We start from the raw sequence: 13,331 nt of genomic DNA, 5'->3' as shown, positions 1-13,331 counted from the left end.
ATTGTGACTGTGAGCACTTGCAATTTTTCATTGGCATCTTAACACTAACAGGAGCAAGGAATTTTGTCCTGCAGTTGGCCTGGCTCTTCTAGTCAGTTGCTTGGTGCTGACTCTCCTGTTTGTCTTGGAAAATTGCTGAAATAGAAACAAATATCCAGGAGGGGTTGATACAATTTGGGAGATTACAGAAAAGGTGTACTGGAAAGAAAGAGAAACTATGTTCTCCATTTCTTTCTTGATGCTTTTCTTGACATACAGGTGCAATACTACTGTTTTGCAGTGCTGGGACAGATGTGTGTAAATATAACCTGTTAAAGACAAGATATCTGTTATGTTTGCAGCTTTGTATACTTATTATACTAGAGCATGGTAAACATGAGATGTGCATGATTTTCCTTTTAACTCAGAAAATTCCCATGATAGCAAGTAATGTGATTGAATTTCAAGTTATTTATTTCTTTCACTGTAGCTCTAAAATTTCAACTGTTGCTACTCATTGCACTTTTTTTCCATGTCAACAAGATTCTTCGTGCTGTAGCCCTGAGGGCTTGCTGTCTTTCGTGAGCATGGCGTATTACTTGATACCAGTCTCCTCCTTAGTCCACACAGGACAAGTTTTTGATACACAACTATAGGAATATACACCATTTTGTATAGTACAGCACAGTATCATCATGGTCTCTCCCAAAAGCTTGTACTAAGGTGCTATAGCACAAAGATGAAATCTTTTAATAAAAAGTACTTGATATCATATATAAAAGGCAGGGGTCAAATGTAAATATGTAGCAGTAGAAACTGGTGTTTTGAATTCCAAACACAACCTTAGCAGGCTTTCCCCTTTACAGAAAATAGCTTCTTTCTGTAAGGAGCTTTTTATTCCCCCCCCAACAGTGAACAAAATGTAATGTTCAGTGGTGTACCAGGGATCCAAATCCACTCCTAGCTTCCAAATGTTTGACTAGTTTTATTACTTAACTTTTGAAAATGTAGATTTTCCATATTTCAGCATAATATGGATAAATGTTCATTTGTTTCTGTCAAAGTTATATAATTAGACACTTTGTTAAACCACAAATATGTTCTCTCTGATTTAATTTTACCTCTTGGTAACATCAGAGTTTAACAGGATATCACATACAACTTTTTCCTCTTATAGTAATTATCCTGGTTTAAAACATAGGCAAGTTATAAATATATTTAGATATTACCTTTCTGTAAATTTCCATAGGAATAGAAGAGTGCTTCATGACACAACTAAGATTATACAATGATTTTTAGAAAGTTGTATCTGAAGTAGTTCCCTGCAGAAGGGTAATTCAGTGAATGTATTATTGACACATTGCTGCTACATGTCAAACAGTTGAGGTGAACTTAAGTCAAGCTTATGGGGAAGGAGCCACTCTGGCTTATTTGCTTACATATATTTTCTTTGCAGATGTGAATTTAGAAGTTTTTTCTGTATTAAGCAGCAAAAATTATATTTGTGAAGTGCTGACCTGGGTTGATGGAAGTGGACCCTTTCTGCCAAATCTCCATTGCAGGCTGAAGTGAACGCTCAGTGTTGCCTTCCTGCAAGACTGCCATGTAGCTGCCACAATATAATATACCCTAGAAAATGGAACAGTCTAAAAGTAGCTACACTCTTTGGCCACACAAAGGAATGGTTTTATGCAGAATTACAGGGCTTGTAATATTCCAGAGGTCAAGTGATTTTCCTGACTGCACATCCCATAGTCCTTGTCATAGAATCATAGAATAGTTAGGGTTGGAAAGGACCTTAAGATCATCTAGTTCCAACCCCCATGCCATGGGCAGGGACACCTCGCACTAATCCATGTCACCCAAGACTCCATCCAACCTGGCCTTGAACACTGCCAGGGATGGAGCATTCACAACTTCCTTGGGCAACCCATTCCAGTGCCTCACCACCCTCACAGTAAAGAACTTCTTCCTTATATCTAACCTGAACTTCCCCTGTTTAAGTTTGAACCCATTACCCCTTGTCCTATCACTCCAGACCCTAATGAAGAGTAGTCCATCTGTGAAATACCAAATTAGGCTGAATAATCACATTTTCCTTACTATTTTATTTCAGACTATATTTAATACACTAGTACTTCTGCTGTAGGTGGGAATTGACTAAGAGGCTGCGAGGATATTTTTTTTTCTCTCCTAGTAGTTGTCACAAATATTTGCCTCCATTGTGATTATACTCGGACTCTGCTTGGTGGTTTACATCAATAGTGCCACTCAAAATAAACAATAAAAACCAACCTCAAACCAAAAGTCAAAAACATTGGAGGAAATGTGAAATCTGGGAGTCAAGCTGCTTTGGATGTACTTCCATATTGTCATTTCCAAGGAAATTCTAATTATGTTAATGTCTTCAGCTCTTGCTTTTGAGTTGTCTAGGGTTTTTTTAATTAGCAGAGTCCTTAGGAAAGGCCCTCTCCTTTTCCCCCACAGGGGGCGTGTGAAGCAGCCCTCGTTCTCAGCAAGTGCAGAGACCTGGGGCACTGTTCCTTGGTGGTGGTAACCCCAAGGGGCATTTGTTGCAGTCACCCAGCTGCCTGTAGCTGCATTCAGTCTTTTCTTCTAGGCCATTTCTTGTCATTCTTTGAGAGTGAAAGATCCCAAGACCATTTCAGTATAGATCTGTGCACACAGGGACACCGCACGCTATGTATTTATTTATGCTTAATGCAAATGAGAATGATCCTATGCATTAATTAGTTGATGAATATGAGGCCTTGTCAGGCACTCCATTAAGGCTGCACAGGAAATTCTAAAGCCAATTTGAGTTAACTTCCTTTTCTCAACTGACTATAACCTATGTTCGGATATTCAGCTTTTAGACTTAAATATTTTATGCTTTTTGGATAGAGACACTGAAAATTATTCCATCTGCTGTGGTTAATAAGAGGATTACAAGCAGCACATTCTTGCTATAAGGCAGGAAACTATGTGCAGTATTTTCTTTTCAGTGTGGTTACAGTAGGTGGCATGGAAAGACGTACAATGCACACTTTTCTCTGCAGCAGGAGACACTGCACATTTGTAAACTAGCAGAGACATTACAATATGTAGTTTTCAGTGTTGAAGAGAAAATCTGATTCTGAGTTATTAAGTTTGGAAAATATAATTGATACACCTGCCTCCCCTAGATAGTAGAGGATATAAACTAGTGGTTTCCCACTTTTATATTGGAATGGCATATGGTGCAGAAAAAGTTGGAGAGAACACCTCTTTCAATTCACCTGTGACAGTGATATATTCAGACCGAGGCAGCCCGAGGGCGGAAGAAAGAGGTCTGCATAGTGAAGCATCTGCAGTAGTCATTAGCAGCCATCCAGCAGATCAGGATGTCCTCTGCAACTCTGCTACAGTCTTGTGGGTTCAGGAGAATCCTCTGGCTTAGGGGTAGATCCACTAGCGACTGCATGTATTTTCCTTGTCTTCCTCTGCCTTCACCCTCCCCAAAGCAGGTGAACTGTATGGGCACAGCAAATAAGAACACCATCAATATCCATTTGGAAAGCTGTCTAAACAAGGACTGAACAGGCTGAGGACAGAATACTGCAAGTTGTTTATTACATACTCTCCTAGCTGGAAAAAAATCTGAAAGTTAACAAGGTATTGTTGAGTACAAATGACTTCCAAATTCACTCACTGCAGAGCTGACTTTCCAGTTATAAAATGAATTGCATGGTTCTTGGATAGCTGAAAAACAAGAAAACCAACGAAGATGACAAAACTGTGTCTGTAGGAAATGGAGCTCTGCTTGTTATTTAAAGGTGTCAGATGAAATCTGTACCAAGCCTTGTGAAGGAGAATCATCTGTGGTTTTGTTTTCTGAGCCCTGGGTACAACTTTCCTCCATGGGCATTTCCTTTAGTAGTCCATGCAGTGTTGCCATGTTAACTGTCAGCAGGAAAACCATATGCTCAAACTAGTTTCTTGCCGCAAACCAAATCTTGATCCTCAAATCACCGGGAATTCTGATTTGCAACTGCGTAAGTCAAGTCCTGAACTGCCAAACCCTTCAATAGAGTTAAAAACCTAAACCAGAACTTCATTCTGATTTGGTTGTGTGTCCACCAGCAAATACATTTTTAAAAGACTGTAGCACATGATATAGATGAGGAATTAGGCCCAATAGGGACAAGGTGGGCCCTCTACTAGGGACAACATAGGCCCTCTACTAGGGACAACATGGGCCCTCTCCAGAAGATATCGGGAGAACTGGCTACCATGGATTTGGAGAAGGCTGAGGTTCTTAATGACTTCTTTGCCTCAGTCTTCACTAGAAAATGCTCTAACCACACCACGAAAGTTTTGGAAAGCAGATGCAGGGACTGTGAGAATGAAGACCTTAGGCCCACTGTAGGAGAAGATTGGGTTCGAGACCATCTTAAGAACCTGAACGTGCACAAGTCCATGGGACCTGATGAAATCCATCCACGGGTCCTGAAGGAGCTGGCGGATGAAGTTGCTAAACCACTGTCCATCATATTTGAAAAATCCTGGCAGTCAGGTGAAGTTCCCGATGACTGGAAGAAGGGCAATATAACCCCCATTTTCAAGAAGGGGAAGGTGGAAGACCCGGGGAACTACAGACCAGTCAGCCTCACCTCTGTGCCTGGCAAAATCTTGGAGCAGATTCTCCTGGAAAGCATGCTAAGGCACATGAAAAACGACGAGGTGGTTGGTGACAGCCAACATGGCTTCACTAAGGGGAAATCCTGCCTGACCAATTTGGTGGCCTTCTATGATGGAGCCACAGAACTGATGGACAGGGGCAGAGCAGTTGATGTCATCTACCTGGACTTGTGCAAAGCATTCGACACTGTCCCGCATGACATCCTTGTCTCTAAATTGGAGAGACATCAATTTGATAGATGGACCACTTGGTGGATAAAGAACTGGCTCGATGGCCGCACGCAAAGAGTTGTGGTAAATGGCTCTATGTCCAGTTGGAAAAGTGTAATGAGTGGTGTCCCTCAGGGATCGGTGTTGGGACCGGTCCTGTTCAACATCTTTGTCGGCGACATGGGCAGTGGGATTGAGTGCGCCCTCAGCAAGTTTGCTGACGACACCAAGCTGTGTGGTTCGGTTGATATGCTGGAGGGAAGGGATGCCATCCAGAGGGACCTTGACACGCTTGAGAGGTGGGCCAATGCCAAACTTATGAAGATTAACCAAGCCAAGTGCAAGGTCCTACCCCTGGGTCAGGGCAATCCCAGGCACTGCTACAGGTTGGGCAGAGAAGAGATTCAGAGAACCGTATCCTGGGCTGCATCAAAAGAAGCGTGACCAGCAGGTCGAAGGAGGTGATCCTGCCCCTCTACTCTGCTCTCGTGAGACCTCACTTGGAGTACTGTGTACAGTTCTGGTGTCCTCAACATAAAAAGGACATGGAGCTGTTGGAGCAAGTCCAGAGGAGGGCCACGAGGATGATAAGGGGGCTGGAGCACCTCCCGTTTGAAGACAGGCTGAGGAAGTTGGGGCTGTTCAGCCTGGAGAAGAGAAGGCTGTGTGGAGACCTCCTAGCAGCCTTCCAGTATCTGAAGGGGGTCTATAGGGATGCTGGGGAGGGACTCTTCCTTAGGGACTGTAGTGGTAGGACAAGGGGTAATGGCTTCAAACTTAAACAGGGGAAGTTTAGATTAGATATAAGGAAGAAGTTCTTTACAGTGAGGGTGGTGAAGCACTGGAATGGGTTGCCCAGGGAGGTTGTGGATGCTCCATCCCTGGCGGTGTTCAAGGCCAGGTTGGACAGAGCCTTGAGCCACATGGATTAGTGCGAGGTGTCCCTGCCCATGGCAGGGGGGTTGGAACTAGATGATCTTAATGTCCTTTCCAACCCTTACTATTCTATGATTCTATTCTATGATTCTAATAATACTATGTTCCAGCTTCTGTCGAAGCCCTGCCTCTTCTGTGAGTAAGAGCAGCAGCACACTTTTTTTTCATCTGGTTGACAGACATGGGGGCTGCTGCTGGGTGCTGAAGAATGTAAACACTTTGCTGAGACATAGCAAAAATCCCTAACACCTTTGTCGAAGAATGGAAAAAAATCCATCAAAATCCAAATCTTGCTGTAGAATGGAGAAAACATGGTCAAAACCAGTATTTATTTCATGTTTCATCCTTTTCCCCAGCCTCCCCTGGCATTTTTTCCTTCTGCATTCTCATCTTACACAGTGAGCAAGAATTAGACTGCTGATAATATCAGTATTGCATGACACTTCAGTGGTGGGCCTGAATCCTGCATGTGAACAAGAGCTGGGATGCAAAAGGGTGGCAGTGCAACTGGGACAGAGAACCAGTGGGATTGCAAAGAGTTGTCACATTTTGTATGTGTCACAGATCAAAATGGAAAGGTTGATGTAGTGGTGATCAGGAGGGAGGCAGTGTGCTAGCCACAGTGGGACCCCAGGAAGCCCCAGTGTGTGTCTCCAGTGGATTTCATGTGTGTGTGTTTTCAAAATGGAGCCAAGATGGAAAGACTGGGGGAAAAAGGACAATACCATGTACAGAGGCTGCACAGCTGGGGTGGAAGTGGAGTTGTATGAGCTCTTCCATTAATCACCTTTTTATTTCTTCCTTCCCTCCCAGGTGCAAGTGGGAAGTACACCTCAGGACCAAAGAATTGTGGGATACATTTCCTGCACTCACTTGCAAGCTATTGCAGGTACTGTCCTAAATTGCATATCCTACTTGTTCACTATTCCGAGGTCTGTGGTGGTGTTCTTGCTCCTCCAGTATTTCTGACACAGTGCAGTCTGCATTGCAAATAGCAGTGAAATAGTGAAGAAGGGTAGACAAGTACATCCCCAAACCTTCCCCTTTCCACTCCTGGAGTAGTTAAGTATTATAGGACACAAACAAAAAATATCCCTTGAGAGGTTTCCTTCTCTTTGCTCCCTCTTAACCAAATACTGTTATTTTAGCATATACACTACTATCATCCTTACTCAATAGCATTTAACAGCCCATACTGTGAGTATCAATATATAAACATTTATTTGTATGTAACTAGGGAATTATCAGAAAATACAAGTTGGGACAGCAGAAATCAGGAGCTGGAATAAGCCCACATTCTCTGGGTTTTGACCTGTAAATTTCATACATAAATGGTGAGCAAGTTAATACACTCATTGAAAAATTCTCCTGGTCATGTTTAAAAGCAATCCCACTGTAATATTTACTACAGCACGCCACAGCATGCTGTATCCCCTTTGTTTCATGAAACAGTATCTTCTAAGGTCATAAAATAAGGTTGTGGTGGAGACCGTTCCTCATCAACCATCTTTTATGACCTTTCACAACCTTTTTTTATGATAGTACCTCAACACTCAGCTCTCCTTTTAATCTAAATATTCAGAGCAGGGCTGAGGTAGATGGGCGGCCTCATCTCCATTTTACAACCCCAGCCCAGAAAGCAAGGGGAAGAAAAGTTAATAATGTTTAAAGATACTTAGGGTTGTTTTATTCCATTTTTAGTGTTCTGATGTATACATTTCGAAATATTCTTACTCATTTTAGCTGTTCACCTGGACACTCACCAATTAAAACTGACAAATACTTGAATATCTTGGAGATGCCTATGGAAAATTTTCCATGTATCACTCCTATCTTTTGCATCAAAACTATCAGTTCTATACTGAGTAGGTATAGGAGTAAAATAAAAGCCAGATCTCCAAACCTTTACTTTGTGTAAGACTACAATTTAATTTAGCCAGAGGGGTGGTGAATATCCTGAAGTTTTCCTTGATGCAACTGTGATTCTTGTGTTCCTGAATGCTGGAGAGCACAACACAGCCCTCCTGGACTGCCTAGACAGCAGGTATGCTGCAGGCCGAGGCCAATCAGCAACCTGTTACACGTGGCATAAGGTTGAACCGATGTGCCACAGCATGTCAAGGTTAACCCGGTCAGGCAGCCAGCATCCTTTCCACTTCATCAGTGCTTCAGCTGCAGACAGACTTAGGAACAAACCCACCAGTCCCTGAAGTACTGGGTAGTGGTAAAGAAGATTCATGAATTTTTCAGCTACATTTTAACAATGTAACATAGAATCATAGAAAAGTTAGGGTTGGAAAAGACCTTAAGATCATCTAGTTCCAACCCCCCTGCCATGGGCAGGGACACCTCACACTAAACCATGACGCCCAAGGATCTGTCCAACCTGGCCTTGAACACCGCCAGGGATGGAGCATTCACAACTTCCTTGGGCAACCCATTCCAGTACCTCACCACCCTCACTGTAAAGAACTTCTTCCTTATATCTAATCTAAACTTCCCCTGTTTAAGTTTGAAGCCATTACCCCTTGTCCTATCACTACAGACCCTAAGGAAGAGTCCCTCCCCAGCATCCTTATAGGCCCCCTTCAGATACCAGAAGGCTGCTATGAGGTCTCCACGCAGCCATCTCTTCTCCAGGCTGAACAGCCCCAACTTCCTCAGCCTGTCTTCATACGGGAGGTGCTCCAGCCCTCTTATCATCCTCATGGCCCTCCTCTGGACTCGCTCCAACAGCTCCATGTCCTTCTTGTGTTGAGGACACCAGAACTGTACACAGTATTCCAAGTGAGGTCTCACGAGAGCAGAGTAGAGGGGCAGGATCACCTCCTTTGACCTGCTAAGCAACGTTTACTCCGACCAAGGACTTTCTCAGTCTCATGCTCTGCCAGGGAGGAGGGGAAGCCGGGAGGAAGCAGAGACAGGACACCTGACCCAAACTAGCCAAAGGGGTATTCCATACCACGGCACGTCATGCCCAGTATATAAACTGGGGGGAGTTACCCGGAAGACCCTGATCACTGCTCGGGTCGGGCTGGGTATCGGTCGGCGGGTGGTGAGCAATTGTGTCCTCTCCCCTTGTTATTTCACTAATCATTATTATCATTGGTGGTAGCAGTAGTGGTTTTGTATCATACCTTAGTTACGGGACTGCTCTTATCTCAACCCGTGGGACTTACATTTTTTTGATTCTCCTCGCCATCCCTCCAGGAGCAGGGGGAGGAAGAAGGGGGGGAGTGAGTGAGCGGCTGCGTGGTTCCAAGTTACCACCTGGGCTCAAACCACAACAAAGGGGAAAAGGAAAAAAATAAACACAAGTGATGCACAATACAATTGCTCACTACCCACCGACTGATACCCAGCCCGACCCAAGCAGAGATTTTCCCCTTCTGGGAGACTCGCCCCAGTTTATATACTGGGCATGACGTGCTGTGGTATGGAATACCCCTTTGGCTAGTTTGGGTCTGGCATCCTGTCTCTGCTTCCTCCCAGCTTCTTATGCCCATCCTCACTGGCAGAGCATGAGAGACTGAAAAGTCCTTGATCAGAGTAAGCATTACTTAGCAACAACTCAATCCCACTCTTCATGTCGCCAACGAAGATATTGAACAGGATCAGTCCCAACACCAAACCCTGAGGGACACCACTTGTTACCCATCTCCAGTTGGACATTGAGCCATTGACTGCAATTCTCTGCGTGCAGCCATCCAGCCAATTTTTTATCCACCCAGTGGTTCATCCATCAAATTGACGACTTGGTGTCGTCTGCACATTTACTGAGGATGCACTCAATCCCCTCATCCAAATCAATGTAGATATTAAACAACGCTGGCCCTAACACTGACCCTTGAGGGACACCACTAGTGACTGGTCGCCAACTAGATGTGATGCCATTTACCACCACTCTTTGAGCTCGGCCATCCAGCCAGTTTCCAACCCAGCGAAGAATCCACCTATCCAGGCCACGAGCAGCCAATTTGTCCATGAGAACGCTGTGGGAGACAGTGTCAAATGCTTTACTTAAGTCCAAATAGACAATGTCCACAGCCTTTCCTCATCAACCAGGTGAGTCACCTTATCATAGAAGGAGATCAGGTTGGTCAAGAAGGACCTGCCCTTCATGAACCCATGCTGACTGGGCCTGATCCCTCCGTTTTCCCGCACGTGCTTTATGATCTCACATAGGATCATCTGCTCCACGACCTTCCCTGGCACTGAGAACAGGCTGACAGGCCTGTAGTTCCCAGGGTCTTCCTTCCTGTCCTTTTCGTAGAGAGGCATCACATTGGCCAACCTCCAATCCTCTGGGACCTGACCACCAGACCAGGACTGCTGATAGATGATAGCATCCAGCAGAGGATGGAGGTTCTCCCTGGCCCTCCTTTTATTGCTAATATATTTGGAAAAGTGCTTTTTATTATCTTTTATGGCAGTGGCCAGATTTCGTAATAATTAAGCTTATAAAATTAAGCTTATAAAAGGTGGAAGCAAGGACAGGCAGCCTGAGAAGAATACAGGGATATAGTCCGGGAAGCTAGGGACCAGGTTAGGAAAGCTAAGGCCCAGATAGATAGAATAAAATCTGGCAAGGGATGTGAAAGATAACAGGAAGGGATTCTATAGGTACATAGGAAATAAAAGACAGACTAGGGACAACGTGGGCCCTCTCCAGAAGCTATCAGGAGAACTGGCTACCCTGGGTTTGGAGAAGGCTGAGGTTCTCAATGACTTCTTTGCCTCAGTCTTCACTAGCAAATGCTCTGACCATACCACCCAAGTCTTGGAAGGCAGATGCATGGACTGTGAAAATGAAGACCTTAGGCCCACTGTAGGAGAGGATCAGGTTCGAGACCATCTTAAGAACCTGAACGAGCACAAGTCCATGGGACCTGATGAAATCCATCCCTGGGTCCTGAAGGAGCTGGCGGATGAAGTTGCTAAACCACTGTCCATCATATTTGAAAAATCCTGGCAGTCAGGTGAAGTTCCCGATGACTGGAAGAAGGGCAATATAACCCCCATTTTCAAGAAGGGGAAGGTGGAAGACCCAGGGAACTACAGACCAGTCAGCCTCACCTCTGTGCCTGGCAAAATCTTGGAGCAGTTTCTCCTGGAAAGCCTACTAAGGCACATGAAAAACTATCAGGTGCTTGGTGACAGCCAGCATGGCTTCACTAAGGGGAAATCCTGCCTGACCAATTTGGCAGCCTTCTATGATGGGGTTACAGAACTGATGGACAGGGGCATAGCAGTTGACATCATCTACCTGGACTTGTGCTAAGCCTTCAACACTGTCTCGCATGACATCCTTGTCTCTAAACTGGAGAGACATCTATTTGTTGGATAGACCACTCGGTAGATGAAGAATTGGCTGGATGGCTGCACGCAAAGAGTTGTGGTCAACGGCTCAATGTCCAGTTGGAAACCAGTAATGAGTGGTGTCCCTCAGGGATCGGTGTTGGGACTGATCTTGTTCAACATCTTTGTTGGCAACATGGACAGTGGGATTGAGTGCACCCTCAGCAAGTTTGCTGGCAACACCAAGCTGTGTGTTTGGGTTGATATGCTGGACGGAAGGGATGCCATCCAGAGGGACCTGGACACGCTTGTGAGGTGGGCTGATGCCAACCTCATGAAGTTCAACCAAGCCAAGTGTAAGGTCCTCGTGAGACCTCACTTGGAGTATTGTGTACAGTTCTGGTGTCCTCAACATAAGAAGGACATGGAGCTGTTGGAGCAAGTCCAGAGGAGGGCCATGAGGATGATAAGGGGGCTGTAGCACCTCCCGTATGAAGACAGGCTGAGAAAGTTGGGGCTGTTCAGCCTGGAGAAGAGATGGCTGCGTGGAGACCTCCTAGCAGCCTTCCAGTATCTGAAGGGGGCCTGTAAGGATGCTGGGGAGGGACTCTTCCTTAGGGACTGTAGTGGTAGGACAAGGAGTAACGGGTTCAAACTTAAACAGGGGAAGTTTAGGTTAAATATAAGAAGTTCTTTACAGTGAGGGTGGTGAGGCACTGGAATGGGTTGCCCAAGGAAATTGTGAATGCTCCATCCCTGGCAGTGTTCAAGGCCAGGTCGATGGAGTCTTGGGTGACATGATCTAGTGCGAGGTGTCCCTGCTCATGACGGGGGTTGGAACTAGATGATCTTAAGGTCCTTTCCAACCCTAACTATTCTAGGATTCTACGATTCTGGTTCCATCTGTGCCTTCGCCTTTCCAACTTTCTCTCTACATAACCTAACAACATCCTTGTACTTTTTATGGGGTAACTCCCTTCTTCCACAGGCAATAAATTCTCTTTTTTTTTTTCCTGAGTTCTAGCACTATCTCCCTTTTCAGCCAGGCTGGTCTGTTCGCAACCGGTTTGATTTTTGGCACATGGGGACTGCCTCCTCCTGTGCCTTAAGGTTTTTATTCTTGAAGAATGTCCAGCCTTCCTGGACTCCTTTGTCCTTCCGTAATGTTTCCCAAGGAATTCTGCCAACCAGTCTCCTAAACAGGCCAAAGTCAGCCCTCCAGAAGTCTAAGGTAGAGGTGTTGCTGACTTTCTTCCTGACTTCTCCAAGGACTGAAAATTCTATCATCTAGCCAGGCATCTCCCCTAGTTGGCTCACTAACCAGCTGGGTTAGGAAGTTATCTTCCACACCCTCCAAGAACCTCCTGGACTGTTTCTTCTCTGCTGTGTTGTACTTCCAGCAGACATCTGGTAGGTTGAAGCCCCCCACGAGAACAAGGGCAAGTGATCGTGAAACTTCTACCAGTTGTTTGAAGAACACTTTGTCTGTAGCTTCATCCAGCCAGGATGGGTGGTCTAGAACAGACTCTTACCAGGATATCAGTTTGTTCGGCCTTCCCCCTGATCTTCACCCACAGACCGTCTAGTCTGAGGAGTAACCCATTTCCAACCTCCCTTGTCTCCTAGGTTCCTTCCATCTGCCCGATGGCAAGAAGGTAGGGGATCCTGAAGTTCTTTTCTTTTGGGTGGCTGACTTGCTACTCTCAGGGATGGTAGAGTGCAGGTCCACCAGTCAATCTCCTCCTCGGATTCCCAATAGTTCCTAATGAACTCTGTAACGGGCTATGCACCATGTGCTAAGTATACTATTAACCACGCCAATTTTTATCTTGCACCATTTCTCTCAAGATGTCTAGCAATAGCTTAGCAACTAACATGTGGCTGAGTAACCTGCTAACAGGAGGTCTTGCTTCTTCGTTTAGTTATTTGGTTGTTTATTTGTTTGCTACAGGAGATACTACTGTTCAATGTGAGCAACTGGATATGCTTCAAGATTGGCTGTCTGAATTCAGAAAATCTACCTCCTCCTCCAGTACAGGCAATCCAGAGGAGCTGGTGGCTTTTGATGTCATCTGTGGAGATCTCAACTTCGATAACTGCTCCTCTGGTAAGACAAGGTTTTGTTTTCCTGGTGTCTGCCTATTCCAAAAAGAAACAGGAAAGTTCCTGTGGGCTATAGCAGTATCTGAACTTGTGACTGGCTTTTGCAAGGAAAGACTTAATTGCTA

At 45.0% G+C, this 13,331-nt stretch overlaps 1 protein-coding gene across 1 annotated transcript in view; it reads left to right on the top strand.

Annotated features, from left to right (window-relative positions):
* Positions 1 to 13,331, top strand: part of LOC115619063 (sphingomyelin phosphodiesterase 3-like) — a 46,054-nt gene that overhangs the window by 17,906 nt on the left and 14,817 nt on the right. Inside the window, exons 2-3 of the mRNA XM_030511076.1 lie at positions 6,619 to 6,694; positions 13,055 to 13,210. Of these exons, the coding sequence (XP_030366936.1) occupies positions 6,619 to 6,694; positions 13,055 to 13,210 (232 nt within the window). The remainder of the gene's footprint in view (positions 1 to 6,618; positions 6,695 to 13,054; positions 13,211 to 13,331) is intronic.

This window comes from Strigops habroptila, chromosome W (assembly GCF_004027225.2).
Source record: "Strigops habroptila isolate Jane chromosome W, bStrHab1.2.pri, whole genome shotgun sequence".
Lineage (NCBI taxonomy): Eukaryota > Metazoa > Chordata > Aves > Psittaciformes > Psittacidae > Strigops > Strigops habroptila.
This window is presented reverse-complemented; position numbering and strand designations above follow the sequence as displayed.